Genomic DNA, 20,209 nt, shown 5'->3' with positions numbered 1-20,209 from the left:
GAAGGCTCCACCCATTCACATTAACATTAAATACATTACATTACATACAATTGCATACATTGCTACATTTGCTCCTTCAGAATTAAAATAACACTCTGGATAATAAGGAATAAAAAAAGGAATATTGAAAAAAAAAAATCAAAACACAATATTACTAACTATATATATGTAAAATTTAACATGAAATATAATCTATTTTAGTGTGTTTATCCTAGTGTGTTTAGCTTTTTTTCCTGCTTCTTTTATAACTCTGTTTCAGTAACTAGTTTACTGTTTGTGTTGTATTTTAACACCAATGATTTATGGTAATATTGAACTCCTCTGTAGTTCCTGCCTCTGTGAATGGTTACACAGTGATGTATAAGCGTGGCCTAATAAATCTAATAAAACTAATAAATCGAGTCTTCCCGTGTCTGTTGACAAGATGTTTTAATTGCAGCTTAAACGTGTAAAAATGGCCTGTTAATCCAAAGCAGTTTGTTGTTTTGTCTCCGTTATTCTCGGCAGATGTGATCTGCATATGTTCGATTAACTCGTCTAATATCAGCATCTGCTATTTCACACACACACACACACACACACGCGCACGCACACACACACACACACACACACACACACACACACACACACACACACACACACACACACACACACACACACACACACACACACACACACACCATCTGTGGATCTGTTAACATGACGTACCATTAGCATCCACACCTGTGTCTGCTCCTCTGCACATGTCACCGTGTGTGTGTGATATTTTCAAAATTAAAAATTACACACACACACACACTGTGACACTCGGTGATACTGTAGTGGAACAGGAGTGTAATTAAAGACGTTTAACAGGGAGAACCCAAAGGTAAATACAGATGATTTTTAAACAGTTTCAAAGATTAGAATAGAACTTTATTGTCCAGCTGGACTTGGACAATTTTACAAAATGTCAAATCTCCCCCCAAAAAACAAATATAAAATCAACATTATAAGTTCTTATATGTAGAGTTTTATATACGCTTGATCTAAAAATAATAATAGATTATTTTCCAATGTTAATGAGCAACAGTTAAAAGTGAACCACTTTTCTATCAGGGACACGTGATCTTTTTTAATGATGCTGTGTTACACTGTAAAATTTTGTTAAATTAACACTAAAAGAGTCAAAATAAGTCAGACCAATATACTCTGTAATAATGTTAAATTGATCTCTTTTACCGATAATTTCATACAAAATTTAACTTTTTTCCACCATGTTTTTGTCTTTCTTATAGTTTTATAATGTGCGCAATGTTTTTTTAAATGTAAGATTATAACTGATTAATTTTAATTTTTTCCTCTTTAAAAATCCTGATATTCTGGTATCAATATGTTTATTTATTATTATAATAATGTAATAATATATATATATATATATATATATATATAAATATAATTTGTTTTACTTGTTTAAATGTTTTATCAAGGGTTTTATCTCATAAAATGGGAAACTGTCATATAACCGTATGCTTCAAAGACACGAAAAGAAGAAGAATAAATGTGTTAAAATAAATAAAATACCACCAAATTACACCATAAATTACTTTGAATTTGCTTAGATAAGTAAATTTCTGAATACATGCAAGAGTGACTTCACAGCGCCACCTGCTGTTGCCTACTGTTCACACACACACACACACAAACTTATGACATGTTTTATTTCAAAGACACTGAAACACTGAAACAGACATGGCTATTATTAAAGGTAAACTGTATGTAATATAATATATTATATAACATAAATATCAACATACATACTGATGAGTACATTCATGTAATTTTAGTGATATTTGTTCTCAGTTATAACATTTATAATGTTTTATTTCATGATTTAAAAAAAAAACGGAAAAAAACACTCATATTGTGCAGTTGATGCAACAAACATAATTAATAAAAATTGTGCATAAGGTGATTAAAATAAAGTCAATAAATTGTAGTTTTCCTTACAAACACCAGCAAGTGTTTATTAAATTTCTATTTCAATGTTTTTCTTTCTCTCTCAGTTGATTTTTGTCTTCATGCTGAGCAGCTGAGGGACGCACTGCAGTGCCCAGAACAGCAGAGAGAGGGCGACAAAGGCCTGGACAAGAGACAGAGAAACAGAGAGAGACACAGATTCAAATAAAGGCTGTAAAAGTCATAAAAACTCTGATTATACACAGGATTTTTAGTTAAGTTATTCAGATTTTTACTGTATTTATTCATAAAAACAAGTACAAAAGTGCAATATGATGAAATGTTGACATCATTTCAAAATAAAAGTCTTTGTTTTGATGTGAAATGGATAAAAAGTTCATAATAGAAATGTGTTCATGTAACAAAATGAATGAATGAATGAATGAATGAATTAAAAATAACTAAAACTAACTTAATATCAAGAGTTTGGTCTAATTTTACTGTTTACTGTATATTCTGTTCTATTGACTGCTTGTGTATTTGACCTCTGACCTCTGACCCCTTTGCTGCTGCAACAAGTGAGTCTTTATTGTGAGATCAATAAAGAAAAAAAAAATCTAATCTGGGATAGGAATGCGTCTCATGAGAGAGTCCCAACATTTACAGTTTGGTTAAAAATAATAGAATATAGAATAATGAAGAGTTGAAATACATGAGTTAAATCACCTTAAACACTAAAACATTGACCTTTGTCAATATTTAATCCATAAAAAGATGTCACATTAGAAAACAGAGGATGAATGAGGTCAAAGGTCATGGAGTCTGTGAAGTTTGGACTTCATCTGACTGATTAATGACACACACGCACGCACGCACGCACGCACACACACACAGCATCATGACAGTCAAGTGAGAGAAAAAAGTCAACTTTTTGACAAAAAGTCCAAATAATCCCATTTATGTTCATATTGGACCTAATTTCACAATAAAAGTGTTTGTTTTTATACAGAACCATTAAAAGTTCTCAATATAATGTATTTATGACGCTCCCTACAGGAGCAGTGCGGTAACACAACGATGATGACTCATTTAGTGAGTGAGTATTTAAACTGTGAGTATTTCTATGACCTCAGACCAAATCTTTTCCCAAAGTATTTCAAACGTCAACAACTACAGATATTTATAGTCTACGTCCCCTTGTCGTCCACATTCAGACATTTGGGTTAGCGTAATTAGCATAATGTGATTTTGTCGTAGAAAAAGCGCAGACATTGTGATGTGACTGAATCAAACGGACGACACTAAAGAACTCAGAGGTTAAGGAGCGAGGTCGTCTCTCAGGACAGGGTCAACAGGGTCGACGTAACTGGGGACGGTCCTCACCTCCTCCTCCTCCTCCTCCTCCCTCCCTTGTGGCTCATAAACTACATCCTACATCACAACTCAGGCCAAAACCAGCTAGCTGTCCATCACAGCGGAAAAAAGAAAAAGCAAAAGCCTGATGGGAAAGAAAGTCATGTTTCCTCCTGGACTCAGCAGCTGATTTCCTCGGAGAGCGAGTGAGTTAAAGAGAAAGAGAGAGGGAGTAACACACTGGCCCTTTCTCAATACCCAAGTATGCCAGTATGTACTTGCATACTTGGGAAGTACATACTTGAGAAGTATGACTGGAGTACATACTTGCCGAGTACACGAGTACGATCTCTTCAAATGGAACAGTAGTGTACTTTCTTGCTCTACTGTTTGAATGGCGAGTGGTGCCAAGCACTTAAGGCTCATTACCGCCACCTACAGTGTTGGTGAATGAACATATAAAATACTTTTAATGAATGCATATATATTGTTGTTATTTTCACATTTTAAATATTTAACTTAATGTATTAATGCATGTTTATTAAAATATACAGTACCATGTGGAAAATAGATAAATTAGAGCAGTGTAGAGTAATATATATTAGTCGCACACACACACACATATATATATATATATAATGTGTGTATATATGTATTTAAATATTAAAGTGTCCATTATATTTAAATACATATACAATGACAGTGCAACTTTAATATATATATAATATATAATATATATATATTAATATATATTATATAATTTATATAATATTAATATTATTATTATTATTACATTAATATTATACAAAAGTTCACACTGTCAGATCAAAACGTTTACATTAAAAACACAACAACATCTATGGATCACTATGCATCTATGCAATGACGGAGACGTCTGAGCAAGCGGATCATTTCATCAGGACAGGCCGAGGTATTGCTGCTCTGTGCTGGACACTGTGATCACCGAGTGTCCGCAGAGGCGGAGCTGATCATACCAATGCATACTTGGTAAAATGGGTGGAGCGAGAACACTTCCGGGTATGAGAACCGTACTCTCTGCTCGCGTTCTTGAGAACTGGAACAGAACTTGGACTGAGGCTGATGACGTTGTCACAAGTACGGGAGTACGCACATGTATAGATATTGAGAAACGGCCACTCTCTCTCTCTCACCTGCTCCGACCACTTCCTGTCCACTGATCGAGAGAATAAAAGCCTCGCGGCGAAGCAAAAGTGTAAAGAGATTCAAAAACATGTCCCTCCTCCTCCTCCTTCTTGATTTATATATTCATCCAACAGACTGTACAGAAATGTCACCAGAATAATCATTTATATCTTACTTTAATGATAATCGTTGTGTTCTTAAATGTCCACAAAACAAAAATTATTTATTTGTTTTATGAAGTTCTTATGAAGGCTCTTTATTATTCATGCTGTTATTTAGCTCTGCTATCAGCTGTGTTGTCATGAGATTCATCATTAGCTATGCTGTTATATTTTTTCTCATGCTTTTCTACGCTAAGTGATGCTATGCTATCTAATTTTATGCTGTATTTCATATCCAATTCTTTGCTTTATACTATATTGTGCTGTGCTTTGTTATATTATGCTTCACTATATTGGCTTATGCTATATTTTGTTTTATCATGCTATGCTATATTATGCTACATTATGCCGTGTTACTGTATAACCTAACAAATGTGGCCTGGCTATCTTAAAACATCAGATTTTTTCTTTGTGTTGTCAATGAATATTTGGCATAAACAAAGTTTTTACAGTCTGTAATTGTCGCCTCTCATCATGTGATAATTTTCAGCAAACACACTTTCACTTTTAACATCCGCCTGTAGCCGACACGGGAAAATCAACCATGTTCAGTGACCACACTGAGTGGTATTACAGTTTAAAAGCCAAAGTTGTGCTAATGTGACAGGCTTCAAGGCTAAAATCCCTAACGGGGAAAAACAGACGGACGATTAGAAAACACACGGTTAGCTTCGTCGTGAACCTCTCCGATGTACGTTGATGGAAAGCGAAGCGCAGGATGATTGACAGAGCCTCACAAATCACATTTCACTGCGACTGAAAACACCACAGACGTTGGTTCATATCACAGTTGCCATTTTTCCTCCCTCTCTGTTTCCACTTCTCCTCATTTGCTTCTCTATGTTGTGATTTAATGGAGTCGGTAGGAAATCCATGTGGAAGAGATTACATCGTGGAAGGAAGCGAGTTTGATCTTCTACAAATAAGCAGGACGAGCAGACAGCAGCAAATCCACTCACACTCACTTTGTCTGAGGCAGTTCTAAATATATACATTTTACATATATAAAAAGCCACAAACAAGAGATTCCTGGAGCTTTTCTTTGTTTCTTAGCTCACATTTATTTACTCAGGGAAGAAAGCAGAGTCTCATTTTTAGTAACAATCTGCTTTGAGTGAAATTGAGTGAGATTTACAGTGAGTTAATTAACTCTGACTTAAACTGACTTAAATTAGATAAAAACAGGTTGTAAAAAAAAAAATATGCTGCTCAAAGTCATCTCAAAGTCTTATAAATGCTAAGATATTGCACTGTTTGTTGTTAAATTAGTTTGTGACGATCAGAGAAAGATTCATAATGTTATCTAACATATTGTCTCACTCCAGAAACACTGACAATAACTTGAATTTAAATGTATGTGATTAAATAATGTGTAATTCTATGCAATGCTAGGCTATATTATTTTACAATATGTCCATGCTATGCTATGTCATTGTGTGATGCTATGCTACATTATTTCACGATATCTTATATATTGTTTATAATCATGTTATGCTAGGCTATATTGTGATTTGTCATGCTATACTATACCATGTTATATTATTCTATGCTATATTTTGTTATGCTAGGTTATATTTTGTGCTATGCACTATGCAATGTCATGCTATCCTAAGCTACCTTTCTATACTGTATTGTGTTCCATCATGTTCTGCTATGCTATGTCATGTTAAGCTATGCTACATTATTTCACAATATCTTATATTTTGTTTGTAATCATGCAATGCTATGCTATTATGTTACGCTATGTTAAGTAAATATTATGCTATATTATGTTCTGGTGAGTCATGTTGTGATTTGTCATGCTATACTATACCATGTTATATTATGCTTATTTATGCAATGCTATATTCTGTTATGCTAGGTTATATTTTGATTTATCTTCTCCTCCAGCCTTCAGTGGGTTAAAAAACCCTCGGCCGTTTCCCCCAAAGCAGCTGCACTCGTGATTGAAATGAAAACACAGCAGAATGGCTGCTGTCAGGCGTCGTGTGATATATGACTTCTACTCTCCTGGACCTGGACTCAATTGGATCAGAAAATCATTCTGAGCTTTTGGTCCTAACCTCGCTGCAGAGCGGAGCAGAGCCATCTGGATGTGTCTAAATGAGTGAAAATAAACCGGTGAAAGTACCTGCTAATAATGATAATAATCACAAGAACTCCTCCTTCTACATCCACAGTTAATATTCTGCTTTATTCGGAGAAATCTTCTAATCACTTCGTTCTTTTCCCCACCACTCTCTGTCCAGTGTTTCCAAAACCTTCTTTTTTCTTAGAGCTTGTGACTCAAATCACCAGATAAATCATGACAAGAGCACGTTTTTGAGACAACTTTACAGCCGTTTCTGTAAAAGTCTGATTTAAATTTCACTGACACGTTATTTGAATCATGTTATATTAAAGATACAGACATAAATCTGGACTAAACGTTCTGCTAAATTAGTTTGGGGTTCATAAAAAAGTCTCCTGTGACCCAGGTGTGGGTCCCGACCCAGACTTTCAGGACCACTGGTTTAGGATAAAGTCAGTAAAGGTGAATTTAATAGAGTCATATATGAATTAGTTATATTGACATTTTACATTATGTAAAAATAAAATAATACTATGTCTTTCTAATAATAATATAGTTTTTGGGCTGTTTTTCCTCATTTAAAGGCACATTAAATTCTGAAAGTGGCTTGTTTTAAGAATTCTAGCCAAGCAAAAAGAAAATTTAAATCCATTTAAGAGCACCTGGCTCACTTTTGGCAGGTGCAATTTAATTATGGTTAATTTTACATGATTTGGTATATTTGTGAGGAAAAATGACTATCCTATCTTGGCGATTCCTACCTCCTTTTTCTTATGTGTTAAATACATAAAAACTTTATAAAATATAAATTGTTAATGCAAAACAGTGTCATATACGGACACTTTTCTACGACTTCACCTACATGTTTAAACGTGACACACGCACGCACACGCACGCACAAACGCACGCACACACACACACACACACACACACACACACACACACACACACACACACACACACACACACACACACACACACACACACACACACACACACACACACACACACACACACACACACACACACACACACACACACACACACACACACACACACACACACACACACACACACACACACACACACACACACCCCACAACAGCTAAGGCCCATAGAGAAAATCTGCTGGTCTACTGCTGCCTCATGTGGTCACTTTGTGTCACTTAGGTCAGTCTGAACAAAGGATTTCAAATGCCGAATTGACAAAAGAACACATAAGAACTTAGTGATGGAGGCAGCAGTGGATCAACAACTCATGTGTGCTGTGATGTTAAATCGTCGATTTTCTCTATGGGCTTTGGTGTGGGAGAGTGAGAGCGATTGAAACTTAAATTTCTTGTCAGAAAAGGTTGTTTTACAGCAGCTAAAACAGTCATACGATCACTCAGGCACTGAATTCATTATGTGAGGCTAAAACCTTGTTTTGGCCTTCTTTCCTGACTGGCATCTGCAGGTTTTCAGTGACATTTCATCCATAATATCCCTGTTTGTGCTTCCACAGAGGGGCTCCATGGTGGATTAGAGTAATGTTGTTTCTCAGAGAAACAGCACAGATGAACAAGTCTCCGAGGGCCTGTAATAAGTGTATCTTTACCCTCACTCCTTTCATCCATGCGAGGATATTTATAAAAACATTCCTACTGCAGAGACTCAGGCCAACTGTTGCTCTGCGCTGCTCTCGCCACATGTGTGGCATTCTGGGTAAAGAGGCAGTCATCAACGTTGCCAGTTTGGTGTAATGAACACAGCAGAAAATGGTTACGGCTGTAATCAGCTAAACAAATGGAGGAATGTGTGTGGCGTCTGTGCCAGCACAACAAATACTGAAGGACAATCTGCTGCTTAATTTAAGTTTGTTTGACTAAAGACACTGAAAACACACGATCTGTAACAGGATCAGATCACTAAAACTAACTCAGGATGGGGTCAGGATGTGAAGAGCACAGCTCACTGTCAAAGTGCATCAAATGGATCATTTCCTGAATTTCAAAAAGTCATTAAAATTATTCCTTAATATGTTTGCGAATAGGGGCCCACGGTTGGTGTAGTGGTTAGCACTCTTGCCTTTGCAGCAAGAAGAACCAAGTTCCTGGGTTCGAGCCCCGTTTGGAACATCTTCGGATCAAGGGCCTTTCTGCAAGGAGTTTGCATGTTCTCCCCGTGTGTGCGTGGGTTTTCTCCGGGTTCTCAGGCTTCCTCCCACAGTCCAAAAACATGAGTTATGGGGATTAGGTGAATTGGTCACTCTAAATTGACCGTAGGTGTGAGTAGATAACAGATGGATGGATTTTTTTGCGAATATTTTCGACGGATCCTTCTTCAAGGTGATGCCGACAATTATGATGGTAAATTTCGAATAATTCCGAGATACTTTTTGTTTTTGAGACTAAAGTCAACTTACTGTCAAAGTGCATCAGAGCAAAATGGATCATTTCCTGAATTTCGAAAATTCATTAAAAATATTCCTTGAGGTTTGCAAATATTTTCAACGGATCCTTGTTCAGGGCGATGCCGTGAACTCAATCACTCATTCACACTTTCTCTCAGTAACTCACTCACTCACTCTCTTTCATCAGTTCACCGGTTTTAGATTTCTTCGTCACGACTAAAATCATATTACAGTAAAATAAGAGAATCTTTAAAGTATGTAAGGTGTTTTTAAATGTTCTTCTTAAACTCCTCCCTGAACTGCGTTCAAACACAAACATAAAAACGTTATGTAAACAGCAGTTTTCGAAGCACTGAGCCTAAACCGTCTGACAGGGATTGAAGAATCCAGCGTCCTGCTTTGAGGACACTTTGATACAGAGAGACAGAAGAACAAGATAATCCCAGGATTGGAGCGAGGACAGCACTAATCTGTGTTAGCCCACAGGCAGAGTTTCAGTCTGACTCGGACTATCAGGGGATCAGGAGTTGAAGTTGCTCCGGTGGATCTTGTCATCGCACCTCGTCCACAGAGTCTTTGTAGTTGGACGGCAGGGAATAAGATCATTGTTTGTGACAGTGGCTTCTCCCGTTTCTTCTTCAACTTTAGATCCAAATGTCTAAAAACCCTGGCAGTAGGAGACATTTTCCAGCTCACAGACTCAAGACCAATCAACCATTGTGAGAAAAGGAACATCTTTTTACTGCAATAACAGACGTGATGCTCGCCTAATAAAGTCTACAATATCATAAGAATACGCTGATTTATTTTTGTAAACGTTCACGCTCTCCCACAGTGGATCAACAACTCCTGTGAACTCCTGTGTGCTGTGATGTTAAAATCACTGATTTTCTCTATGGGCTTTGGTGTGGGAGAGTGAGTGGTTTCAGGTTTCCTGTTGGAAAAGTCCGTCTAACAGAGAGATAAAGACAAATTTACCACCTTTCATGCTAAAATTGGTGCTGATGCCACCAAAAATCATACATTTTAACTTATTTGATCAAACTTGGTTGGGTCAGGATTCCTTTGCCAGTGTTTGATCAGTGTTAAAAGCACAAATAAGGAAGACCAAATTCAAAAGAAAGTCAACACTGGCCGTGCAGAGACGAACCCTCTGCTGCAGCCAAACCAAACACTGCTGCAGAAACCCCCAGAGGGCCAATCGCCCGTTAGCTTTCCATGGCTTTACCTGGCAAGTGGTTTGACAACATAAACCAAGCGGTTAGTCTTTGACGGGCGCCATCCCCTGCACACGAAGTGATAATATTTCACACTGTGTACGCTCAACCACCCCGCTGTTTACTCCGATGGAACACTACTACCCAGCGCTTCTCTTTCAAATCCCTCCATTTTTTCCATGGGAGGAGATTTCCTCTCCTTTCCTTTCCATTCCATTGATGATGATGTCATGCTCACACAACTTTTCCACAGCCTCAGAAAAATGTGCCTCGTTTTCCTCACCGTCGACCTCTCGCACCTGATATCTGGGCGAGTGGAAGTGACCCTGTGAGACAGCAGTGACCTCTGACCTCTGCTGTCTTATCTGCTGACTCATGACTGTTACAGCAGCGATGAGTGAAAGGGAGGGGGGAGGGGCCACTTAGTGGTGAGTTTGAGCCTTTGTGATTGACATTTCAATATTGTTCTGACCTCGTCTCCCCGCCCTTCAGAAGGTCTGGCAGACAGACAGACAGACAGACAGACAGACAGACAGACAGACAGACAGACAGACAGACAGACAGACAGACAGACAGAGGCTCTCACAATCATTCCAGAAGATGAAAAGATGGAAACTCCAATGTTAAAAAATAAATTAATAAATAAATTAGAAGTCTTCTCTTTATAATCTGATTTAAAGGGATTATGTAGATTTAGACGAGCTTCACCTGTGTCACACTCACACATTCATTAACTTTCTCACTCACTCACACACTCTCTCTCTCACTCACTCAACCAACTTACTCACTCACTCACTCATTAACTCTCACTCACTTACTCGCTCATCAACTTCCTCACTCACTCACTCACTCACTCACTCACTCATTAACTCTCAATCACTGACTCATTAACTCACTCTCTCTCACTCACTCACTCACCCACTCTCTCCCTCCCTCACTCATTAACTCTCACTTACTCTCTCATTAAATAACTAATTCACTCACTCACTCATTAAATAACTCCCTCACTCACTCACTCACTCACTCACTCACTCACTCACTCACTCACTCACTCACTCACTCACTCATTAAATAACTCACTCACTCACTCATTAAATAACTTACTCACTCACTCACTCACTCATTAAATAACTCACTCTCTCACTCACTCAAGATGAAACTCCAGTGTTTTTTCTGTTAAAAAACAAATGAAAACTCTTCTCTTTATAATCAGATTTAAAGGGATTATGTAGATTATTTAGATTTAGATGAGTGTCTCCAGTGTCACTCTTTGCTTCACATGAGCTAATAAAATGCTGTATTGAGAGGTTTTATTATCGACGATGTGAAAAGTTGAAATGAGCATCTTGGATTTTTTATGATTGTATTTTTGCTCAATTTTTGATTTTTAATGACAGAAAAAGTCAAAACTAAAAGTGAAAACAGGTGGACAAATATGTGCTTTCCATTATTCTTCTGTTCTGATTTCAGCCCCAGAGAGTGAAACTGTGACTCTTTACTTCTTTTCAAAAGCTCTGGTTCTGTTTGTTTTTTATTATAAAACGTGTTTTAGATCAGGAAAATATACAGAGAAACTAATAAATTAGAAAAAATAAATATTGTAAAACAGGGGGAAACTGAACTGATTTACTTCCAGTTTGTGTCTTGTATGTAATGAGTTTCTAAACCACTCACTCAGCAGCTAACAAGGTGCATTCAATGACCCTGGTAAACGTCTCACTTTCACACACCAAACCCCATAGAGAAAACCAACAATTTTGAATCTTTTAACATCACAGCTCACAGAGGAGTCATTGATCCACTGTTGCCTCCATCACTAAGTTCAGATATGTTATTCTGTTAATTCTGCATTTAAAATCCTTCTTTCCGATTGACCTCAGTGACACAAAGTGACCACATTGAGATAAAGAGGTAATTATGTTCTTGAGATATTGTTGACTGTCCCTGTGGCGAACTGAAGTCCGACCTCAAAATACTTGAACTACAACCTTTAACACTGAGTTGACACATGGCTTGATGGCTTCAATAGAAGCAGACGATAACATATTTGAACAATGTCATAGGTTGTGGTGAGTCAACATTAGATGATAACAGTTTTATGGCAGATAATAAAAATGTCTATCAGGGAACTTAAGTATGTGAGATTCAGTAGAAAACACTTCCTCTTCCACTAAAACTGCTGTAACTTCACCTTTAGTCGTGATATTGAGAGAGAGCTGCTGGCTCACACTCGTACGTACAGTGTTGTGTTTCCATGTTGCCCAGAACACACTTCTACAACCACGTGTTACATCATTAGATGACTACATGACACTCCACACACACACACACATAAATACTGTGACACTAATCGCTCCAATTATGTTTATCACATTCACATGTGTGATAATGGAACATGTAGGTGATCTTTGAGGCTATTTATTTAGACCAAATTCACAGATGAATGCCAAAAGAAAATCCCCTATCTCTATGATGTTTAGTGTCAAGATTTATTAAGTATAATTGTGCATCATCTGCATAACAGCGGAGATTTACACCACCGTTTTTTAAGAGTAGCCCACGAATGGACAAGCAAAAATATCTTTTGAGTTTTTGAAGGTTACATAGGTTCTCCAACACCCTAAGAAGGGAAAGGTGAAGTGTAACATGTAACTTCACCAATAAATGTTGCTATATTTTATACACTGTACCTTTAAAAGCAGAAAGTCTATGTCTTCAAGACAGGTGTGATTTGTTTCATGAGACTTTGTTGATTTGTGAAGTATAGTTGTGTGTCATCTGCACAACAGCAGGGATTTATAGGGTGATTCCTGGTAATGTCGATAGAGATCGTACCATATGTACGCCAAATAGAAAACGGTCCAAGATCAGAGCCTTGTGGGACTCCATGACAAAGTGTATATATGACCTAATCGTATGAAAGGTCCTCAAAAGAGACTTGATTTGTTTCATAAGGTTTTTGTTGATGTATTAATTATAGTGTATCATCTGCGTAACGGCGGAGTAATTCCTGACAATGTTACCCAGAGCTAGCATATATACTGTGGGTAGAATAGTAAAGGTCCAAGCACAGAATCTTGTGGCACTCCCTGACTCATCATTAACCTGAACAAACTAAAAATCTGACCATCGTGTCAAAGCAAAATCATAAACCACTACTAATCTACTATGAGGCTGCTTTTATTGCCTTTTGACGTTTATACAACTACATAAACAAACTGTATCAGTCGCTATCGTTGGGTTCTTTACGACAGGACATGGTTGCGGCATGATCGCTTTAATGAACAGGTCGAAGGTCCACAGTCGTCCAATCGCATCTAATTATTATAGTTTGATCTACTGTCATCATTCTGAGCTGCAGGTTGTGAAATTATATTTACTATTAACTGTATTGTCTGTTGTAAGTGGACCATCAAAAATAATCTAAGGAGCGTTATTTGAAGGTCGAATTCCTACAATAAAAGCTTCGTCTTTGACCGCGGTTCTCAAACTGCGGTTCGTGTACCACCAGCAAGCTTCCTCTGGTGGTACTTCATCTCGCACTTCAGAAGCCTTTTTTGGATCAAAAGTTTCTCTCCCCTGCACCAAACCCCTTTAGGTCACGGGGACACAGGAGCTGCTCATCCAGTGGACGCTGACGTAAATATGAACGTAGGATTTCTAAAGCCGAATTAACAAAATAAGACATTTGAAGTTACTGATGGAGGCAGGAGTGGATCATCAACTTCTGTGAATTCCTGTGTGCTGTGATGTTAAAATCACTGATTTTCTCTATAGGGTTTGGTGTGGGAGAGTGAGCAACACAAAACTTTTGGACAAAAAAACTAACAAATCCGACAACACTAACTCGTCGTATAACCTTATTCAACCCACTCATTCACACACACACACACACACACAGTTCTCAGGCTCGTCTCTTCTGCAGCAGACGGACAGAGGCGGGCGAGTGCTGGGCTGCTTTACAGGTCAAGCCTGCAGCTTTACAAGGGAAATCTCCAGAGCCACTATAAATACCACTGTGAGCTTTAAGGGTGCAGTATATCACACCACTGGGTTTGAAGCACCACAAACTGAGCCGGTTTTTGTAGTTTTTCTTTGTGGTCTCACACACACACACACACACACACACACACACACACTGTACGCTCTAGTGAGCCTGAATACAATTAAATGTGAAATTTCTCCTCCATTTCAAGTGACTGTTAATTGATTGGCCCGACTTCAAAACACGCCCCCTACCGCCGTCTGCAACAAAGAGCGGCGCGTTCACCTTGCGCGTCACAGACATATATCATTAAAAGCACCTGTAAGTTGTAAAGGGTGGTTCCACTTCTCTTTCTTTCTCTGCTGTAGTTCTGAACAAAGTAAAAATAATGTGTCAGGAACCATTTCAATGAGCTCCACCTGCAGGCAGGGCACTCATTCATCTCTGTGTGACTGTGTGAAACCAGCCCTAATGATTCTACGCTGCTGTCAAAGTGACACGGCCGAGCGGTGTGCGAGACATAAATCTTTTTTCTTTCTTTGTGTGAGGCTGATTGGACGTAACGCGTCACTTTAAGCTTTCATAAAAGAAACAAACCCCGATGATTCATTCATTCATTCAGTCTCAGTCTCCACTTTTACGGTGAGAAAAAGAGCAGGGACACCTGAGCAGCACAGATGTGGAGGAGGGGGAGGACAATAAAAGAAAAAGTGCTCACGTGCAAATCTCATCAGCCAGAGCCAGTTAGCAGCAGCAGACGCCGCTAAGTGCTTCCAGAGGTTTTTTTTTCAGAGGGGGGGGAACAAGAGGTCAGACGCCATCTACAGTCACGGCTGCCAGAAAAGAGCTGGGAATTTTATGGTCAATTGGGCAACGAATCTGGACTCATAGATCACTGGACTGGACAACAACTAAGTGCTTAACCCTAGAACCAGGTCTTAACCCCCAAAAAACCCTTTAAAGTTGTGCAGCACAGACAAAATGTCCCCACAAGGATATAAATACACACACACACACCCTAGAACCAAAATCTCCTCACTATGGGCCTTTAAATATAATGCATTATTATTATTATTGATGTGATTTTTGCCTTGTGATTTGCCCATGTGATTTGATTTAAGCCACAAATACAAGAACTAACACACAACACAATAAACTTGTTTTTATATCTTAGTGAGGACAGATGATATATTTAATGTATTTCTTAGAACCTTTCTTCTTTCTTAGAACCCTAAGCTAACCCTAACCCTAAACCATCATAACTAAGTGCCCTAATACTAATCCTTAAACCAAGTATTAATTGAGTGACCACCTGTCCCGCTTTGTACTGTACAGCAATTTTACCCTTTGTCCTGCCTCACGCAAATTGAGCATCTGTCCCGCTTTTTCATTCGGCCCTGCCTAGTTGAAAATAAAAACACGGAAGTAGGGCGAGACGATTAATAGAATTTTAATCATTATTTAGATTTCGGCTTCTCGCGATCATAAAAACACTATAATCAACCAACTAAGTGCCTAACCCTGTGAGGAGCAGCCAAAATCAGAATGTCCTCACTCTGTATGATTGATTTGTTGGTCCACACAAAGACACACATACAAGAACTTTAAAGTTGTGGAGCACAGACCACAATGTCCCCACGAAGATATAAATACACCCCCCCACACACACACACAGAGTCTGGTTTCCATGACTTCACCTTAACTACAACTACTACTGGTCTAACCTTACCCTTAATGTTACCATAAAACACGTCTTCACCTTAAAACATGATCATTTACGTTGATTATTTTCTGGATTAACGGAGACTGACCATAATAAATCAGTTTTGATTATTTCTTTGTCAAAGAAACCAGAAAATATTCACATTTAAGAAGAGGAAAAATCACAGAAACATGCTTTAAATATATATTTATATATATTTAAACACTCAAACTGATGAACTGATGGTGAAAATAGTTTAGGATGAATAATAAAACAGGATGTTCTTACCTCTATAGGAACGGCCAGTGAAGGCGTCGGCTGCTTCATGTAGCCGCTCCACTGCATCATCACCATGACGACACAGCGCAGCGTCTCCAACATGGCTGCTGTCGGCCTGAGAGCGAGGACAAGGTGATGAATGAATGAAACACTTTTAACTTTAAATGTTATTAAAGACATATTTATCCCTCATGAGTCACAATGTAACCTAAATCTTTGCTGACTCCCCCGACACTCGTCTCATTATTGAAGAACAACCTGGGGTCTTTTTTCAGTCCGAAGCAAAAACGTGTTTCAAATTTAAAAAATCACCTCTTAAAAAGTCACTTATTTTTTATTATTTGACTTCGTTTAATGTTTTACCTTTGTACGGTTTAATCTTCTATCATGGGACTAAATAATAATAATAATAATAATAATAGTTATAATAATAGCAATAGAAACAGCTGTTTAATTTTGTGCTGAGCTTAATGAACGTCGGAAATTTCCAGACACAGATGTACTACATGTCACTCCTCGATCTGTTTAGATAGATTTGATAGATTTAGATAGATAGATAGGTTGCCAATTGCGATAAAAAGAATAAATCTTATCGAACTTGTAAATGTCACAAATCCAGGTTCTCTTGGTTTGGACAGTCGTCTTTGTCTCTGTTTTCATTACTTTGGGTTTTTAGTTCTTTGTGTCTTTGTTTTTTATTCTATTCCTTGTTTCCTGTTTTATTTTGTGTATTTTTGTTAATGTGTATTAAGTTTGACTTCCTGTTGATTTTCTGCTCAGCGACTTGCAACCAGCGCGCCCCATCGTGTCACGTAATGTACAAAATGTTCCCACGTCCAGTGTGAATACAAGTGCATTCAAGGAACCTCGTAAATTCCATCTCTGAAAAAAAACCCACAAAATAAATGATCGATGCTGCTGCCACCTTGTGGCGACAACTGCGGTAGGTGTTAGGACTTCAGAGAAGTATGGAAACACGTCTAAATCTTTTATACAATGTTGTTCTTTTCTCTTGATGTTTTTGAGTATTGTGCAGTTAACGGCGTCAACGTTAACGCATTAAAAAGGCGGAAAAAGGCGCGCGTGACGTCATGTTTATGTGACTCCCAATTGTTAAAATGAATCTGTAAAGCAATGCTAAACTTTAAAAACAGAGGCACACATTACCGGTACACAGGTACGCTGGTTATTTGTAGCGCTGCTCTTTTCCTTTAAAAAACAGTCCGCTCCAGTTCCACTGAAGGCGCGCTAACGGCGCTAAACGAGCAACTAACGGAGCTAACTTTTAGTGCCCAGCACTACTTCTTGTTGATTTTCTGCTCCTCAAATACAAGTGCATCCAGGGAACCTCGTAAATTTCATCTCTTTTCATCTCTCTCGATTAATTCTTGAATAATGTCATCTTTTATACGATATTTGTCTTTTCTTTTGATGTTTTTTAGTATTGTGATGAATATTGTTGGAGTTTCACGGACATTTTTAGAATTTCTGATGTTTTTTTTCTTTGGGATAATTGATCAGTTATTGGTTTTTCATGACTCCAACTACAACAGCCTTTAAAAGTCAACTATTCAGCTAACCCCTACTTTTATTGAACAGCCCCGCAGATTTATTCTACATCCAAACTCCAGTCAAATATACAAATACGCCATTGTACCTCTGGTCCAGGATGAAACCGACGGAGGTTAGCGTGAGCAGGACGTAGCCGATCATCCCCAGCACGGCCAACTGGGACATCGTCTAGAAGAAATAGGGGTAAAGCAGGGGTGGGGGGGTAGAGAGATACGTTTGCACGGCATGCGAAAATGTGGTTGGCGGGAAAAAATACATTAGAATTTAAACCTTAAATCAATATCACGGCTGGTTAACTTACGGCCACGGGAGACCTTACAGGGAGAGCGCTCGTAAAGAACCGCAGCTCAGCTCTTTGACTGTTTACGCCGCGACGCCAACCAAAACATGTCTGACCTTCACAGTGCAAGTGTACACACACACACACACACACACACTGCCATGCCTAGTTTACATAGACGCTCTAATCATCCCAGATGGGCCTTGACTGGAGGAGGGGGCTCGACCACAGTGGAAGAGACGCCAGTTTGAATCCCGATAGGTAGAAATTGGAGCCAAAACCAGCTTTTCCGACACACACACACACACACAGAACGTGATGTACAGTCTAATTTGTGTTCTCTAACCTACAGTCTTGGCCGAGCAGCGGCAGCAGCTGGAATCCCGGTGTCTCCCGAGGACGCGATGAACTGTCAGTTTAGGTTTACGCTTTCTCCGACACTCAGAAGCAGCGGGAACGAAACAGCCAGAATCTCAACGACTCCCATGCAGCTCAAAGCCACAGGGACACAAACACATGTGTGTGTGTGTGTGTGTGAAAACATCAACAAGCGCTAGTTTATCTAAGCATCGTAATCCATAACCCCCCTCCCCCCATAAGAGCCGAATTATCCGAAGTCGTCACATGGGAGACGCAGAAATGTGATATTATTCTGTTTCTGTGCTGGATCCGTCAAACGAGAGCCGACTCTGTCAGAGTTTATTAAAGCCGTTCTCGTCGCAGTTCAAAGGCTACACATGCAGCTATTTCTAACACACCAGTGTAACCAGTGCAGAATTAAGGATTTGTGACAAGATTTTACCCACAAGTCACAGCCAGAGTCTGTCCACGTCAGTTCAAGAGGTCGATAAAAGTGCTTTACAGTTAAAGGCACGGTGACAAAAAAGGTACGAAACATAAAATTAAAAACGGGCGGGACTACAAGTGGGCGGGACTTAAAGTTGTCCAGATCACATAAGAATTTAGCAAAAAATCAAAGTATAAAAAACTATAACTCCTGCATGTATACTCTTAGTCGGACTAAGACCATAATTTGGTTTTCTTAATGCCATGTAAACAAGTAAGTCAGACTTAGTCAGACTAATATACCTGGATAATGCGATTCATAGTCCGATTACTCCTGCACTTTTACGCTTAGTCGGATTAAGATAATAATTTTGTTTTCCTAATGTCATGTAGACACGTTAGACTAAAATCCAGGTAATCTTAGTCAGACTAACATACTTGGATAATGCGATTCATGGTCCAATTACTCATGCACATATACACTTAGGGCCTGATTTACTAAAGCTTTGCGTGTGCAAAAACGTGTGCAAACTGGTTTGCACACGCAGATTAGCATTGATGCTGATCAACTAACAGGGCGCAATGAGGAGCGTGTCCCTCAGACGGGCAAAATAGCACTCGCAACCCATTTAGCGTTCTTGCCTTAATGCATATGCAATATGGGGCGTTTACACGCTATTTTGCGTGTGATGGGAGGAGAAAATGTAAATATGTTATTTTAGCACGCGCAAAGTGCTTTATCAAACCTGAAACTGATTGCGGTGTTTATTTTTGCGTCTATATTTAGCACGTTTAAAAGGCAGGTCTGCACACAGGGCTGCGGTTATTTATAGTTATATTTGTAAATCAGGAAATTACGCTTTTCCAGAGCATGTTCAACTACGCGTTCACAGATGACGCACATTCATTTCTTATTTGGTATATCTGAATAAATTAAATATAGATATCCAGAGGAGAAATGCGTGTTTGTACTGGTATGGGCTTACCTTGGTCTGCAGTTTGTGTTTCAAGGAGGGGTCGTACCTATGTTACCCGGTTAAGACCGGAGGAACAGGGAACCCTGCTTTACCTTAACGGGTCCAGCTCTAACCTGGTCTACTCTCGGTGCACGGCGAAACGCAGGTGCCACAGTGCACAGACGTCACCAAAACCTCACAGGCAGGTTACCCTAACTCTAACCCTTCCAGTTCCAGGCACATTTAAATGCAATAAATAATCACAACAATCACTATTTAATGTAACTATCTGAATCAGCTATAGATATATCATCTATATCGATTGTCCCGTCGCCTCTGACGTCAGATCAAAG

At 38.7% G+C, this 20,209-nt stretch overlaps 1 protein-coding gene across 1 annotated transcript in view; it reads right to left on the bottom strand.

The window, feature by feature from the left end:
* Positions 1-1,984: 1,984 nt before the first annotated feature.
* The window catches only part of agmo (alkylglycerol monooxygenase), a 74,108-nt gene continuing 55,883 nt past the window's right edge, over positions 1,985-20,209 (bottom strand). Inside the window, exons 11-13 of the mRNA XM_083893808.1 lie at positions 17,920-18,002; positions 16,272-16,377; positions 1,985-2,122 (exon numbers count right to left, since the gene is read on the bottom strand). Coding sequence (XP_083749934.1) covers positions 2,042-2,122; positions 16,272-16,377; positions 17,920-18,002 — 270 coding nt within the window. The 3' untranslated portion in view covers positions 1,985-2,041. The remainder of the gene's footprint in view (positions 2,123-16,271; positions 16,378-17,919; positions 18,003-20,209) is intronic.

Source organism: Microchirus variegatus (assembly GCF_963457635.1).
Source record: "Microchirus variegatus genome assembly, chromosome: 1".
In the NCBI taxonomy this organism is placed as follows: domain Eukaryota; kingdom Metazoa; phylum Chordata; class Actinopteri; order Pleuronectiformes; family Soleidae; genus Microchirus; species Microchirus variegatus.
The sequence above is the reverse complement of the archived record's forward strand: the minus strand, read 5'-3'. Positions and strand labels throughout refer to the sequence as shown.